This window comes from Chaetodon trifascialis, chromosome 16, assembly GCF_039877785.1.
Source record: "Chaetodon trifascialis isolate fChaTrf1 chromosome 16, fChaTrf1.hap1, whole genome shotgun sequence".
NCBI lineage: Eukaryota > Metazoa > Chordata > Actinopteri > Chaetodontiformes > Chaetodontidae > Chaetodon > Chaetodon trifascialis.
The window spans coordinates 9876031-9893737 of NC_092071.1; the positions used below are offsets into that span (position 1 = coordinate 9876031).

A 17707-nucleotide genomic window follows, 5' to 3' on the forward strand; every position below is an offset into this window, starting at 1 on the left:
TAAGTTATTTTATTACATTAGTCACATTTGAGTGGATGAAATCCCTTGAAACCTCAGTATGTTGTTCATTAGTGTTTTCATTGTGTCACTGCCGGTCAAATACTTATTCTTCTATTTTAGTTCAGAAGGAAATACTTTTAGCTCCACTAGGTTCATCTGACAGCCATAGTTACTTCACAGAACAGATTTTACACACAGAACATATGGTGACTTTAGAAAATATGAAACTTTACAAAGTTAAAGTTCGCTCCACCTCAACTAACTACAACAGTAAAATACCACATAGACACTGATGCATTAGTGATAATAATAAAATAACATGTTATATAACCATTTTTCTGTATTGAGTATTTTCACTTTTGATAACTGAAGTACCTTTTACTAATGTTACATAATTTGATTGACATTCGGAATTAAGGACTTAAGTGAATTAGTGAATAATTTTGCTGCCTGAGGCCTCTACAATAAAACAAAAACACTAAAATCAATGAGTAATGAGATCAGACATTACCTTGCCTAATGGGATCATACAAAGCACTTGTCCATGAGGTATTATTATTATTATTGCATATTTTTATGTACATTTGCACAGTAGCAAAGTTGATTTGTCTGTTGGTCTGTTCTGTTGTCAAAAACACTTTTCATATCCTTGATATTCTCCAACTTTCTCAAGAGTTCTTGATTTTCCATAATTAGAAACAGACCTCCTTGATCTCCCATAGTGCTGTTTGTCTGTGCTGAACACAGGGAGTGGTGAAGATGAAAGGTATCATGGGAGCAGTCATCACTTAGTTTCTAGCGAGCTCCTGCAAATTAAATTACATTTCAGCTCAAAATGAAATTACAATGAAGTCCAGCATTGCCCGGCATTCCTGGAGGAACTACTTTCATCATGAATCCTTTCATGAAACCGCTGACCCAAAGACCCCTAAACCGAAAACTACCAGCCAACCATCAACATGTGCATTCAAGGTTCATGAGAAATAAGGATAACGAGGACAATAAATGATAAGAGTGATGCTTGAATCATTTATTCAGCGGTTATAGTGACAGACGGGTTTGCAAATAAATAGAAATGTTACTCCAATAAACCAAAACTGAAAAACACACACACACACCTTATGGTTTCAGTTCCTGCAGCAGAGAGCAACATTATTCCATCTTTTACATTCAGTTACAACACTTTTGCAATTAACCATCAATACTTTGTATTCACATTAAAATATTTCAGATCAGTTATTCCCTCACCTGTTTTATCCCAAAGAAAAACCCTTTCTTTACACTTTTTGACACACGTCAACTCTTCTTTGTGAGTGCTTCTTTTACTTTGCATCTTTCTTCGTTTATCCCTTCACACATCCCTTCCCCCGTTACTTCCTCCTTTTCTTCATCTTTCTTTCTTTCTCTATTTCCTTCCTTCACTTCAGAATGGGTTATTCTCTTAATTCAGAGGGCCTCTGAAGAATCACTCATGAAAATCCTCTATTAGTCATTTGCTGTAATGACACACACACACACACACACACACACACACACACACACACACACACACACACACACACACACACACACACTAACACACAGGCACACACGCCACAGACATGATTCAGTGTGGTTTAACTGTAATCCAGCAGCTGAAATTCTGTGCTGCATCAGTGCAGCTGCAAGTATGAACTGACAAAAGGTTTGATTTTCTTAACTAAAACAAGAAACACAGGTCATTTATCTTAAACTGTGTGTGTGTGGTGCTAAAGCCTGATCACTAAACTTGGCTAACATCTCCGAGCTCAGAGCCAGGACACAGTTCATCCACATTAAACCTTACACCTACATGGTATTTCAAAGCCCACCTCAGTGAACTGTACAGTCTGCTCATGTCATAGAGAAGAACTGATATGGCTTCAGAAAAACTGACATCAAAATCAAACACATGCCAGCATTAAAAAAAAAGAAGAAAACCTTTGGTTTTCAGTATCAGCACATTATAAAAACACTGTGTGTATATCATCTTCAATAACCTTAGCGTTGACAGCCACATCGTTGTCTGTCTTGTGATCTTATGAGTAGCTGAGGATCGTGTCTGTGTGACTGGATCCTTTCTGCCTTCAACAACACGCCAGTCTGTCTTCCAGGCAGCCTGTTTGCTTCCCAAATTCACTCCCTCAATTTCAGCATGAATGCTCAGTGTGGCGGACCCTCCAATACTTCCCCTTACAGTCTGTCAGGTCATGTATCAGCCTGTTACCACACTGCCATCTGCTGGTAGGAGAGGGAGAAGCAGCCAACTTCTCCCTGCATTCATTAATTTTCGGTCTGTTGCAGCCCCAGTGAGGCTCATCTGCTGCCTCTCAAAGTCCTCTCGTGCTCTGCTTCCACTTCACCTTCCTCTCATTCCAGTATTTTTCCCTTTCGGCCAGTTGGCTGACTTCATCTGTATTGCTTAAGAAGTCCGAGTACCCTATAGTTAAAAGCACGCCAAGATCTGGAGGCCAACAGTTCTGCTCTTGCCTGCATCCAGTTCAGCCTGGGCTCAGATCTGAGGTCTTTCTGGAGGCTGCTCTTCAGAGCACACTGTTGGCGGTGGACCAGCACTGGGTTCGATAGTTTTGGTGACTTCATTTTCATTTCAGAAGAGTCGGACCTGTTTCTTTAGTTCGTTCTTCTTCCACTGAGCAAGGCGATCAAAGGCCGACATGGACATCCCAAAGACTCTGTAGAACTCCTCTGGCGAGAGGTGACGCTGGCGGGACAGAAGAGACAAAGTAATTTGGAGATGGAAAATGACTTTTCCTCTAGCGCCACCATCAGGTTGGCATGCGTGTGTTTTTGTGAAATGCCTTGACAATTATTGAATGGATTGCCATGAAATTTGGTACATGCATTCATGCCCCCCTCAAGATGAATAGCACCAGTGACACTCTTCAGTACATCCAATACAATAGTGTTGGACACATCAAAAGTATTGTATCTGTTTCATTGTACCACCGTTTGTCTCGTTATGCCCTATAAGAGTTATTTCAGTAGATTTTGTAAAAGCGTTCGATCTTGTAGCAGTTTACCTCCAGTCTGGCTCGGTCCACATCATTTGGAAGACGCTGCTGCCCTCTGACTGACACAATTAGGGATTCATATGGGTAGATCTAACACACACACACACACACACACACACACACACACACACACACACCAAAAAAGACAAAAAGACAGAGGTGTTGGTTTAGTGTTAACATTTACAACAGCAACTCCGACAAGCTGCCACCATCAAAAGGCACCATGGAGGATTTGGCCAGGATGTGAATTAAATTTCAAAAACTGAAAGAAGAAGAAACTGATGATGTCATTTTAAATCTTTTGCTGAGGATGTTTATTTTCATAATGTTGTTTATTGTTGATTCAAGCGCACCATTAAAAAAAATGTCTGAGTAAACCAGCTTTGATTGTTTCAGTGCCTGAAAACAGGCAGACTGGTTTTATGTTTCTGTCTGTCACCCTCTAGTGGCCAAATACAGCGTTTTTTTTGTTTTTTTTCTAAAATAAATTATAACTGATGACAAGAGGAGCGACAAAAACTGGATTTCAGAATTGCTTCAAACTGTGTCTGTCGACTTTGTGTTTGAATCTATTTCCTAGTTCGTAAATCAGAGTTGCACTTAAATTTAAAAAAAGAAAGTAAGCATTGTAAGCATTCCTCACAACAATTTCCCATTAGTCTCAAAGGGAGAGATAACTGCAGATTGTCAAAGAGATGGATTTCACAAAAATGTTTAAGAGTACCACAAACACACTGTTCTTTAATGATCTTCACTTTCTGATTGATGTTTTCAATTCAATTCAATATTCAATATTCCTTTATTCGTCCCGCGAGGGGAAATTCCAATTTCACAGCAGCACCAATAAAATGGATAGAATAATAAAAGACAACAGGTGCATGCAAGTTAAACACAACAAGTATATACAAAAGGGTGGGATAGAAAGAAAACGTCATCCTAAAAAAATTGTAAATAGTGTTTCCAGACTGTTATGTACCAGTAGTATTGCAAAGTAGTATTGTAATATTGTACTGTAGTATTGCAAAGTAGTATTGTATTATTCGGTAGTATTGTATTATTGTACATACACAGAACGTGACACCAAAACAGTGGAACAAGATTCATGAATTTTCCATTTTTCAGTGTATATAAACATTTTCTATCAAGTTTTTAATCATAGGTATGATTTGTCATAAAGAGACAAGGCTGACGGCTCGCAGCCATCACACAAACCCTGTGTGCCATCACCCTTTGTTTTTCTTTGTCTTTCCTCTCTGTCAATACACTGAGCCAGTCAGCTTCACAAAATTTCACTTGAGCGGGTGTTACCGAGTGAGACGGATTCACCATTCAATGCGAACTTTACACAGGCAACACATCATCCTTATCTGTCATCCATTGATCCAGACCTTTCACTCTTGGCTCAGTTTGCGAGCTTCGGGAAAAGCATCTTACCTTGTATTCTGAAAGAAAAGGAGAAGAGAAAACGCAGCATCAGTTCTGTTAACTGTTGCATTCGTTGTCACTTCTTTTCTTTTATACTGTACATTCTGACTGACATGCATCAAGAGGGGATGGAGAAACCCAGAAGAACCGGGGATAAGGAGATTTAATCTGTGCAGCAGTCTTACCTCTGATCTGCCAATTAACTGCATTACTGCTGTCATACTGGTAATAATCTGCACTCGCACTGCCAGGCTGCTGGAACACAAGAGCAATTTAGCAAACATGGACCCACAAGACGTATTTCATTGTGATAAGCGAGGGAGAGGATCAAACGAAGCAGATATAAATGGTATCAATGAGTTTAAAGGTTCAGAGGAAAATGAAGGACTTTATCATAGCTTACAGTTTAGTGAATGACTGGCTGTCTTATCCTCCCTCTCTGTGACACACACACACACACACACACACACACACACACACACACACACACACACACACACACACACACACTAATCATGATTGCTTACTCTGTTTAGTCCATTTCTGCCGTAGCCTGGCAACGAGGCCGATTTGGCAATGTATGAGTCTGGAAGAAAAAATCCAAACACAGAACCATAAATAAACACACAAATTATGCAAAACAACATAAACACACTCAAATTTGTGAATAGGAGCGCAGTACCTCCATGTACACAAATATAAATCTCAGCACCACCAGCAGTGGTGGAAGAAGTACACAGATCCCTCACTCAAGTCAAAGTACCAGTACAACCATTTACAAAAATTCTCCTTAGCAATAAAAGGTTTTGAAGAAGTTTAGATGGAAATCATCTGAAAAGTGACAACGGGCCTTAAATAGACACACTTTTTGGTCAGAAGCCATAAATACTGCTAGTTACTGTTTTACTCCTCAGCACTGCAGAGTGTTTAATGAATTTATATGTTTCCATGCAAAATAATAAACTATAGAGCAACTATGTCAGATAAATATGGTGGAGTTAAAAGTCCATCTGAAGTGTAGCGAAGAGTAATAATAAAGTAGCATAAAATACAAACACTGAAGTACTTGCACAAACTTGTACTTCATTATAATACTTGAGTAAATGTATTTAATTTCTTTCCACCACTGGCTGTCAGTACCAGCTTCAAAAGAGCCGGTGAGCGACGTGTCATGTGTCTTCCTGACAGCTGCTGAAGGATTCAAGTTTCTCTCATCTTTGCACTCCAGTTTCTGAAGGAAACGGTTTCTCTCATTTGGTATGAAATTTCAAAGCAGCAGCTCTCCTGTCTCACACTCTAGCTGCTTTTTAAACCTCAAGGCTACCACCGCCTCCCGAACACCCACCTGACAGACTCCTGATGACGAAGCGCGGCTCCAATCGCACACAGATTGGCAAAATCAGATTAATTTTAAACATTATAATCAGTGTCTCAACAAACTCCTCGCCTGAGGCCTGGGCAGACTTGTAATGTACTTCTGTTTCAGCCTTTCTGAGGTGCTGTTTCAGCTTCTGGTTATTACATTTACACTCTAAATACAAATAAATATGATCCAACATGACACATTCATAAGCGAACACACTGGAGGAATGTGATATTATTGCTGCTTCCCCACCATCTACCACCACTCTGGTAACATAAGTATTTTTTAACCCGTCTTTCTTTTTGTTATCACTCCTCCAGCGTGCCTGCATCTCTGCTGTAACCATTGGTAACCACCAGCATCCGAGCATCCTTTGCCAGGCCTTTATTTGCAGTGTGTACTGCTGCAGCTGAAGCAGCAGAGGGCAGCGGAGACCCACCGACCCTCCTGGGTCATTCTTCTATCTCTCACTTCTACTTTCACTCGCCTCCTCTTCACCATCTTTGCTTCCTGTTTCTTATCTTCATCATTCATTCTTCCTCAGTCTGTGCTCCCCCCTTCTGCTCTCTTACTCTGCCCACCTTCTCTCTTCTCTTTCAGTCTTTCTCTCTCTCTCTTGTTCACTCTGATGCTGAAGGGAATTCAATTACACAGCAATGTCAAAGAGGCGCGACAAAACACCATGACGCAGTAGAATACAGGCTGATGTGTAGATCTACTGTACAGCATGTGAGATGCTCAATTATAATGGGTCTGTCATCTCCAGCTCTCTCTCAACAAGAAATGAGATGAGCGTCTCACAAATATAGCTGTTTCATCAAAGTGCACCCCTATGCCAAACAGTGTGAAAACTACTAGCCTAAGCATTTCATTTATCAGTCTTTATAGTACAAGATAATCACTGCTGCCATTTAATCCTCTGGGTTAAGCTTTTGGAGTAATTTGCACAATTATTGATCAGTTATTCTATTTTGATGACATGATTATGGCATTATATGACAGTCTGCATGCACAAGAATGCAATTTAAAACAAATTTGCAGGGCAAATTTGGATGTTATTGGGTTTAAATTCATGCAGGAGCAATAAAAGAGATGCTGAAAAGATCACAAGGAAACACTGAGCATTCATTTTACAAAACACTGCTGCATAACAGGCATTTTAAGACCAAGTGTGGGGAATGTGATTGCATAAAACACGTCTATCCTTACAGTCAAACGTGTGTAACTGTAGGTTGTGAAACAGATGGCTGAGGGGCTCAGGTCACTGATCCTGGTTCAGTGCTGCTGCTAAAGAAAAGCTGATAAATACAGGCCTAAGCTACAGTGCCATCCATCTTCCCACCTGTAACCCAAAAGAAAGAAATGAGGTGTGTGTGTGTGTGTGTGTGTGTGTGTGTGTGTGTGTGTGTGTGTGTGTGTGTGTGTGTGTGTGTGTGTGTGTGTGAGTGGGAGTTGATAACAATCTCCCACTTAAAGCTCTGGCGCTGTCACAGCAGAACTGACAGGATGAAGGGGATCAGAGGGAAGGCGGCCCGCCGTGCCGCCGTCCCCTTCAGAAGACCTCAGAGATCAAAACGCAGTGATGAACCACTCACCACTGTCTGCACTGTAGACCGACCTGGGAGCTGAGGATAGAGAGACAGAAAGGGAGGAGGGGGGAGACAGACAGAAGGAAAAACAGACAGGACAACATGTGCATTTAATCAGCTTTACACCCTGAGAATACAAAAGTCTTACAGCTTTGGCATCCTAATAATTATACTTTAATAAATTTACCCTCAAATAGCACCATATTAACTTGATTCAAATCCTAAAAAGGTCTCTAAAATCCAACCAAAGAGGTCACGTTCACAACAGTATAACAGTATAGGACTGCAATACGACTCCATATCGCACATCCTCTGAAGATACTTCACCTAAGCTTTTAAAAGTTAAATACACACACATGCACACACACACGTATCTATGAAACCCAGTGGTGATAATGATGACATAGATAAAGCTGACAAGCATGTAATGCACATCAGTACATGTATAGTGGCATCTGAGACTGTGTTAATTGAGGCTAATAAACTTATCACGTCGTAAAAAGTATGAGGACAAACAGTAAACTCTGGGAGTTTATTTTCAGGGAAAGGGTAATAAAGAGGCCAGCCGTTGAGGGACATCTATAAAACATCAGCTGTGTGAAGACGTGCCCCTGACAGCATCAACATGAAGACAAATCACCATCAGGACCTACACATCGTATGAAATATGAAGCAGCATCGGGCCACCCATGTTAAAAATGCATATGTTTATGGCATCGACCCACTGCGTTTTGTAATTTTAATGGACTCTGCTATAGCTTGAGATTTACTGCGTTATTATTCTCAAATATACTAGTTGGAATAAAAAAATAAGAATTATTAATTTTTTGCTAATTCATTCTTTCTTTCTTTTACTTTTGCGACAAAAGTTTCCTTCAAATTTGCTTGACTATTGGATGGAAACTTGGCTAATGCCAACGAAACTTTTCCAAGTCGACTTCACTTCAATTTAAGTCGTGTCTCCATGTCCTGACCCCATGCTGGTGTGAACCACCAGAGCCAGCTAAATCCCTCAGTACAGTCATTTCAATTCAGTTAGCATTAGCTCAGCAGTTCTTTCAGCTACATGCTAACTTCATCATGCTGACATGCTCACCATGATAATGCTAACATGTTTAGCAGGTATAATGTTAATCATCTTAGTTTGGTGTGTTAACATGCTAACATTTGCTAATTAGGACTACAGCTATTTGGTCACAAAGCACGAGACATACTGAAGTTTTGAAAGTCAGGGGATCACCAAAGTTATTACAATTCAACCTGAGGGTGACATGGATGTCTGTATCAGTTTTCATGTCGATCCAACCAATAGTTGTCTTAGTCCTTAGGATTCATCATCTGGGAACCATGCATGTCTACACAACGTTTCATGGCAATCCACTTAACAGTTGTTGAGATATTCCAGTCTGAACATATAGCGGTGGACTAACTGACTGACACTATCATCTCTGGAGCCACACTGCTAGCACGGCCTAAAAATGGACTAAAATCAGTTAACGGCGGACATCCCATTTTTAGCCTCTTGTGAAGAAGAGATGAGCACACACCTCTCTGTACTTTTTAATCTGTATAATAACAGCAGACGCTATAAAGCCACAGTGATTACGCAGCACTGAACACCCACATTATCCTCCCCTCCCTCTGTCTGACCTCCCTGTGCTCATAGCTCATCTCTCCCCCTCTCTCTCCGCCGCTCTCTGACCCTGATTTACCTCTTGGCTTCATGTCATACATCTTCTCTGAACAGCTCCAAATTGCTTCAGCTTCTCACTCCCTCTCCCTCGTTCTCTTTTAAATTTAATTCACTCTCCATCTCGATCGCTCTCTCTCCATCTCCTGTTATAACGCCCTCTCTTTTATTCCCATTTGACCTACACCTAAACACTCTCTCTTTTCCTCTCTGCGAGTCTCTCCATCTTAGTCTCGCCTGTACACTTGCTGAATGCAATGAGGAATGGGATGAATGGGAGAGTTAAGTGGGAAACTCCCTCCACCACGGCTCATTCAGCATCACACACGTTCCTCCTCCTCCTCCTCCTCCTCCTATAAAGGTGAGTATATTCATTTCCCAAACTCTAACTTTCAGCAATCATTAGCATTACCTTACCTGAAATCTGCCATATGTAGTATTAACTGTAATCATTTCGATAATTCCTTAATTTTTCATCTAGCTCCATCATCGGGTCAAACTTTCAACTTCCCACACACTTTATGACCAAATACTTGCAAAACTAATGACATGCCCATCATCCTCAGCTGCACGTTGTAGATAGCGCTAATTGTTAGCACCTAAATATGCTTAAAAAGTAAAGTAAGCAACATGTAAAAATGGAGTATATCTACAAAAAAGAAGCTTTACTGGCAGATTTAAGAAGTTCCAAAACAAATACACACTATAAACCACAGACTTACAGCCATTGAGGGAGCTGAATCCCAGATTGTTCAGCGCCTCCTTGCTGCTACAACGGGAACTGCGTCTGCTCCCCCACTGGTCATTGTCGTGACAACCTGACCGCGCCTTCATCTCCTCCTTCAGGATCATCCTGCCAATTCCCTGCAGGCAGGAGGGGAGGAGGGAGAAGTAATGAGGAGCAGGGGGGTAGCAATGGAAGGATGGAGACCGGAGAAGAAGATGGGCAAATGGACAAATAGATCGAACAATAAGTTGGTTGAGTGGGATGGATGCACAGGTTGATAGACGGCGATGGAATAACGCAGGAGGAGACAGAAAGAGGTGACGGTTGTTGTTTGGACAGATCGAGAGATGAATGTGAGGTGAGAGAAGGAGAGAGGAGCATCACTTTGTATGATGCCCAGTGGGCGAGGTTGGAAAGAAGCATTTAATTAAGCAGCTCATTAAATATTAACACACACACACTTAAAATATAAAGGGGAGAAACAGGAGAATGTCTTCCTCTCTTACCCTGTTTATATTGTGATTCCATCCATCCTCCTCCCCTCCAGACGAAAACCTCCTCACCCTGGAGACTAGAGACGGAGTCGGAGATAAAAGGGGGCATAGATGTGCATGTATATTGCGTTTGGTATAAATAAAGTTTTCTGGGCACTTTTGTCTGCAGAAGTTTGAGGAGGTCGAACCTTTGGGAGATCCAGTATTTGGGAAGTAGTTGGAGTCTGGGTGATAAAGGCTGTTACAGTTGGAGGTGGAGAGGCGGCTGGAATTGACAAGGTACTCACTGGTCTTACTCTTATTGGCTGTTGGAGAGGCAGATATGTCTGTAGGTAAGAGAGAGACGAAACACGCATACATTTTTTTCCAGGCACTTTTAGGCTGATTTACATGCTTGGAATAAAAAAAAGGCACTGAGGGTTAGGGTTAAGAGAAAAGCCAACCGTGGAGGAACGCTAATACATGTTCAGCCTGATCTTGGTTTGTTATTGGTTTGTTATTTCAAAGTGCGCAGGAGAAACAAGACGGACAAAGTCGTGCAGTTACTGACAGAGAGGGGAGGGCACAGCAGGGGGTGGAGGAAGGGAGAGGAGAGGAGAGGCATCAAAAACAAACAAGTGAACATAGAGCGGAAAGGAGGTCAGAGGAAATGTGATGGGATATGATGCACAGCTTCCAGTGAGCAAGTTGTTGAGGGTGCACTGCAGCGACGCTGATGAGGGATGAAGGAAGGTTGTTAGTGATGTGAAATAAGTGAAACACACCCAGACAAATGTCGTTCAACTTATATAAAAGTCACAGCGGCAGACGGGCTCATGATTTCCTTGTGAGGATGAGAGCATGCGTCACAGGATTTTGGATTTTATTGGACAGTGTGAAAAGAGCAAGTCGGTAACAAGCAAAGGTCATATTTCGATGCTGTGGAGGCACGAATGTGACTTTTGGTCTTTGGACAGTACGAACTTAAGACCAAAATCCAGCTGAGCGATCCCTCTCTGGGAGGGGATTATGAGGTCTTTATTTATTGAAGTCTTTAACAGGGAGAGAAGCATCATTGTTCCACGCTCACCATGCAGAAGAGATGTCATGCATGCATATTTCAGGCTAAGGCAATGTCCTACACCCCGATCCCGGTAATATTTTCGCATTAAAAACAACTATTACAGAAAATATAAAACACATTGCATGGATTTCCTGCAAGCAGAGCTCTTAAAATATGGCAAAACCATACAGTTTCTCAGTTGTCCCCTCCGGTATTATAACCAAACACTTGCTCTGAGAAGTTTGTTTATGATGTGCAGTCGGCCAGGTTTGACAATGACATACATTATGGTACTTAAAATACAGTATATACACCTGATTATGGTGCTCTGCCTTAATATGAAAACTGCTCTATAAATGATTCATGCTGTAAATTCAAATTTTTGCTCAGAGCCCAGACCACAGACTGCCGGCTCAGACTGATGGGGGGGGGGGGTTTGTCAGCACTTTGTAGCTCAGTGTAAATCATCCAGAGGTGTTTCTGGGGAACTGTAACTCTGTCGAACCCGACATCTGAGCGCTGATGGATCACCTACGCAGTCACAGAATTCGGCGCTGCTTCTTTCAGTTTTACTTCACCTCAACAACTGAGTCTGCAGCCTTGCCTCTGATGTGGCTACAAGCAGCAAACATCACAGCTGTAGTCATGTAGCTTGTCATATTTAGTGCCAGTGAGCAGGCGGTCCACTGTGACTGCATGAATGTGACTGATGAAGGAAACACTGAATTTCATATTGACATTAACAAAGAAATGAATGTGGATTGGTCAATTCATATCTTATCCCCTTCATAAGGTCAGTATTGGGGCTTCTGTATGTGGAGTTCAGGGATGCAACCAACAATTTATGTATTGGAAAACCTAAATTTCTGCTCAAGCTACATGGTTCTCACTATTGTTATGTACAATCCCACTTACTTCTCTTTGTTTACCAGTGCTCAAGTACTGGACTACTTTACTATGGTCGCTCCATTTGATGATACTTAATACTTCTACTCCACTACATTTCAGAGAGAGTTTCAGACCACATAGATGAGGGTGCAGTCACAATCTGCTGCTCAGTTCACCGACGATGGAGGAGCAGAACCTGAGATAATATTTGAAACAGTATATAATCTCTATTCAGAATATCCAGTGGTGCCTGTAGAGGAAACACTTCCACTTCCTCTGAATACTTTTCCTTTGAGAGAAGTTGGAGAGGAGGACTGAATGTCAACAGAAGCACCAGATCTTAGAAAGAGCAGAACTATCATTGAGATGTAGCTCAGATCTCTTTCCCCGACTTATTCATTCAGTCAGACAAACATGTTTCATGCTGAGAATGCATTGACAGTATACAGAGCAAGCGAACGGCTGACAGGTAGACAGCCCAACAAAAGCAAGACAGCGTGAGGAATCGACTAACCTTGTCTCTTATAGATGGGGGGTCTCCTGTAGATGTTGGTGTCCCCAGAAGCTGAGAACAGAAACGACATGAGAATAAGTGCGAAAAGCAAAGGGAATAGTGTGGGAGGAGGAGAGGCGAGGAGACAGGAGTAATCTGGATTTCCTCATTCATCCCGTCCCCCCAAATGAGTTGTATACATTTACAGTCTCCTCAACCGTAAAGCTGACAGCACGGGTAATAAACTGCTATGTTGGAGACAGTGCCGTGCATCCAGACAACCTGACCGACGTGCAGAGAGGCTGATTAATACAGATTCACAGGGTTATTATGGGAAAGAGCAGCAGATGGCACGGGAATAAAGAAGAGGGAGGAGAGCAGTTGAGGGGTAGAGAGAGGGCTGCGTGGAGAGGCGGGGGAAGAAGATAAACGGGAAGAAGAGGGAGAAACTTAGGAATGACAGGAGCACGTGGCACTTTGTTGCTCATTTGGTGGAGTTTTCTGCACAATCACGAAGCTTTGAAATGCACCGCAACATATTACACGGAATTACAAATACTTTGTGTTATAGCCTGCAATAAAACTCTTCCAATCGCTGCACAGAGCATGCCACTAACCCTGCCAAAGTTACAGCTTTGACTCCCAATGGGCCATCCAAGCTAAATTTGTATGCACTCGTGATACCGTGAGGCACTCAGGATAAAAGCATCCACCAAATACATTTTGCTCTGCGTTGAAAAGCATGAGGGGAGTGCTGTCGCAGGGCTGGCAAGGATTAACAGGCTGAGAAAAACCGGAGCGAAGGAACATGCAGTGAGAAGCGGACCGAAGGCAGGACGAGGGACTGATGGAGGGAGACCAAACGCACAGCTTGCAGTGAAAAGTAAAGGCCTTTTAAAAGTGAAGGGAACAAAGACAGGGTGAGACATTCAGGGAGGATAGAGGCATTAACTTGATAAAATGGAGGGTTGATGTAATGCTTCAAAAAAATGAACTGGTATTAGTTGTTACATTAAAGCGCTCATATGTTATGCAAGAGCTCCAGAGCAGTGAGATTAATTAGACAGGAAGTCCCCGCCGGAGTGGCCTGGGAAGAGGACAAGGACTGTACATTTTCATGGACGTTAAAACTACAATAAGTCAAAATGCTAAAATGATGGTGGATGACAATAATAAGTGAATTACAGCAAAACAGTTCCTCCTATCACAGTCATTTTCATCGTCGATGACCTTTCAGTTGATGAATCTATCTCAGCTACTGAGGATGTGGGGTCAGGGTCTCGGAATCAAACTGAGTCGGAAATGATGACCTACAAGGTACAGCAGACGTAACTATTTGGAGGGTGGTGGGTTTTGATCTGACGTGGGGGTTAGTAAAAAGGTCGGGGGGTCAGCGCCACGGATGGCGGCCTACCTGGCACATGGAAATGCCTGGGGGCTTGGAAGGTGGTGGTGGTGGTGGGTGTGGCACACCTGGGCTCTGGCTGACTGTAATAAGGTGAATTCCTGCCACTCTCACTGCCTGCAGTCAATGCAGCCAATCAGAGTGAGAGAAACCAAAGCATGAGCAGCAGAAGGAGCCGCGTCCCCAAACAGAGAGAGAGACAGACTGACAACCTGATGATCTACATGTATGTGAGTGTGTGTGCGTGTTTGTGTGTGTGTGTGTGTGTGTGTGTGTGTGTGTGTGTGTGCGTGTGTGCGTGTGTGTGTGTCTGTCAGGGGTGCTGCAAGGACTTCTGGGGCTCCAAATGGGACACCCACTCAAAGAGCTAGTACATCTTTCCTGTTTGGGACTGCATATTTTATAGTGTGTATATGTGTGTGTGTGTGTGTGTGTGTGTGTGTGTGTGTGTGTGTGTGGGCGAATTACCGGGGAGATAACAATGCAGCGGGGAGCCTCCGTGGCGACTGTGTGCAGGAGAGTCAGTGAAGACGGAGCTGGAGGAACGCCTCGTTCTCAACTCGACGCCGTCCAAGAGATCCTGTGCGGAGACAGAGAGAGAGGCCGTCTGTGGCGTAATGTGCTTTCATTTACTAAACGCAGTAAACTAGACGACGCACAAGGCAGTTTAATATTCTATACTGAGCAAGTGCTGCACAGCATTCACACACACACAAACAAATCGGGTTGATTACTTACGTGAGAGTATGGCGATAAGGATCCTAATGACTGGATGAGAAGGAGACAAAAAAAACATCATTGCTACGACAACAAAAGTTATCATATATGAGAGTAACAGTCAGTTTCTTTTTATCTGACTTTTAGTAAGACAAAATGGAACTCCCCTAAAGCTGTTGGCTTCATTATTGATTGTGTGTGTGTGTGTGTGTGTGTGTGTGTGTGTGTGTGTGTATGTGTGTATGTGTGTGTGTGTGTACCTGTCCACAGCTGCATTGCTCCAGAGTGTCGTCTGAGACGTGCGTGTGTGCATGGTCGGCCTGATAAGGGATGATGTCGGGCCGCTGGATGTCATATATGGCTTTGACCCTGGGCAGAGCTGCCAGCTGCTTATAGTCCAAAACATCGCCGTCAGCTTTAGACTGGGAGAGAGAGACAGACGGGTGGATGGAGAGAGAGAGAGAGAGAGAGAGACAGAGAGAAGATGGAGACTGAGCAATAAATAGGACGTTGGACATAAATAGCAATTCAGAAAAAGAGAGGGAAGAAAAATTAAAGGCAGAAAGACACAATGGCAGGAAGAAAACAAATACGGGAAGACGTGATGATAAACATGAACTGACATGTTGGGAGACACACAGAGACACACACGTACACAGAAGACAGACTGAGAGGTGAGTTAGAACACCTGAAGGCTCGTTTAATGACAATTTAAGACCTTTGTCCAATAAGAAAAGGTTTTGAAATTGACCCATAACTAAGGCTGTCAGTTGCTGCAGACGCCAGCAGACAGGGGGACAGATGGGTTGTGAGACAAACATGGGGTCGATGGTCGGGCTCTTTGTGCTTCTGTCGCCACCGGTTAAATTTTGATTGAAGGCTGTGACAGTAGCAGCTGAGGGCGTAACCATAGCTTTGATGCCATAACCATTTACATGACGGTACTCACACAGATGAGGCGGTGAGGGGAGCCGAGGAGAGGAGAGGAGCCCGGAGGGGAAATGGACGCCGTCTCAGAGGTGCGTCTCAGCTGGTGGGACAAATGTGGCAAAATCACAACAATGATTTGAAGTTGTTAAGACTTGAAGTACAAATGAAGCATAATGAGTATAAATGATTGTTACCTCCACAAAAACATAAAAAAGTAATTTTGAAAAACATTTGATTGATTTGAATGAATCGATGTAAGTTTTGTAAGATTTACATTTTTACAGTGTAACTACATTCCCATCAAGGTCATAATAAGTCACTTTTAATGAGATGCTGTATATCCTGACCGTACTGTCTGCACATAAAGAGGAGGAGGAGAGCGATGAGGAGGACAGTGGGAACAACATCCTCATCTGTCCTGATGTAACAAACCCAAACTGTGTTATTTGCATTGTCATGGTTCTGTAACTCTTGGCTCTAGCAGGCTGCTGCCAAAGTGCAGCCCATATAAATATTTCAAATAAAATGCTTTTTTGAAATACAAAAAAGGCTCTTTGGATAAGAGCCACTGAATAAAGCTGCAAAACTAGTTAGAGATTATTTCCCCTCTTTGCCATAAATTACATGCAGCACTGTGAAATATGAAAAAAGGGCATCTGAAGCACTAGATTTTATATTTAAGAGTCTTTTATTAGTTAAGAGCAAAATGAAATAGTATTAGATAGAGAGTTCTGGACATGTGGAGGGCAGCTTTGTTTTAGAACGATGCAGACTGTAAACCAAGAATGAGAAATCTCACTCACAGAGAGACAAAGAGGAACACAGAGAGCACACAAACAGAAATAGAGAGAAAGCGCAGGGGGTTGTGGGTATTTTGAGTATCGCTCACCCTCAGTTTTCTCTCCAGCCGAGCCGCTTCTTTACACATGGGGTGCCAAACCTCTGAACCTGCACGCACGCACACACACACGCACACACACACACACGGTTTTAGCTCAGTTTACTTTGTTTACTGTGTGGGCAGCAGCCATACAGTTTTATGGGAGCCTATGAAGAGCAATTCAGTCTCTCTCAAGTGCATCAACATCAATCAACAACACACACACACACACACACACACGTGAGTTTGTGGAGGCTGTTTGTCTGGTCGGAGGACAGAGGATGTAAGTCTTCTTGTCTCCCCCGAACACATAAGCAAAGAGGAAGTCTGAGAGAGACAAAGAGAGTTTCTAGCCATGCTAGCAGAGTGGCTGAGGGAATGGCACTTTCGGTCACTCCACCACTTTGCTCCAGTCTGAAATATCAGAAAAACTATTATGTGGATTGCCATAAACTTTCTTTTCATGCATTTGTGGTCCCCAGAGGATGACTGCTCTGGACTCTGGTGATCTCCTGACCCTTGCCCTGGCTCCACGATGAGTTTGATGTTTGTGTTTTTGAGCGAAATGTGGCAATAATTGTTTGATGGTTTGCCATGAAAATGGGACACACATTGACATCCCCCTAAGGATTATTGTAATAAGTTTGATGGTGACCTAAACTCGTCTTCTAGCAACATGGGTGGCACGGTGGTAACACTGTCGTCTCACAGCTAGAAGGTCCTGGGTTCGGTTCCCACTGTGGGCGCCGGGGGCCTGTCCTCCACCATGCCTTCAGTGCCTGCTCAAGGAAAGGGGCCTTTCTGTTTCTCCCCATATTCACCTGGCGTATCCTCCATAGAAAACCCCCACTTAAAACATGCAAGAAGATCACCACCTGACAAATGGTGATGAAAGGAACTGGGTCCCCAAGTGCTGCTGTCGGCTGGCAGCCCACCGCAGAGGAAGGACTTTCATCAAGGGCAAAGTTTCACTTCGCCCAGTACTTTGAATGCACTGACAAAACCAGTGACATT

At 42.8% G+C, this 17707-nt stretch overlaps 1 protein-coding gene across 5 annotated transcripts in view; it reads right to left on the minus strand.

Annotated features, from left to right (window-relative positions):
- Window positions 1–1013: 1013 nt before the first annotated feature.
- Window positions 1014–17707, minus strand: part of LOC139344734 (actin-binding LIM protein 3-like) — a 40594-nt gene continuing 23900 nt past the window's right edge. For 2 of the 5 annotated variants that reach the window (XM_070983088.1, XM_070983091.1), the window contains 14 exons: window positions 16703–16761; window positions 15833–15913; window positions 15144–15305; window positions 14905–14934; window positions 14635–14746; window positions 14176–14283; window positions 12783–12833; window positions 10527–10664; window positions 10351–10415; window positions 9840–9981; window positions 7434–7463; window positions 5003–5061; window positions 4661–4730; window positions 4124–4492 (listed from right to left, as the gene is read on the minus strand). In XM_070983088.1, the coding sequence (XP_070839189.1) occupies window positions 4392–4492; window positions 4661–4730; window positions 5003–5061; window positions 7434–7463; window positions 9840–9981; window positions 10351–10415; window positions 10527–10664; window positions 12783–12833; window positions 14176–14283; window positions 14635–14746; window positions 14905–14934; window positions 15144–15305; window positions 15833–15913; window positions 16703–16761 (1208 nt within the window). In that variant the 3' untranslated portion in view covers window positions 4124–4391. Of the gene's footprint in view, window positions 2741–3059; window positions 3141–3814; window positions 4493–4660; window positions 4731–5002; window positions 5062–7433; window positions 7464–9839; window positions 9982–10350; window positions 10416–10526; window positions 10665–12782; window positions 12834–14175; window positions 14284–14634; window positions 14747–14904; window positions 14935–15143; window positions 15306–15832; window positions 15914–16702; window positions 16762–17707 lie in introns of those variants that run through there. The other 3 variants (XM_070983092.1, XM_070983089.1, XM_070983090.1) reach the window with 3 other exon arrangements.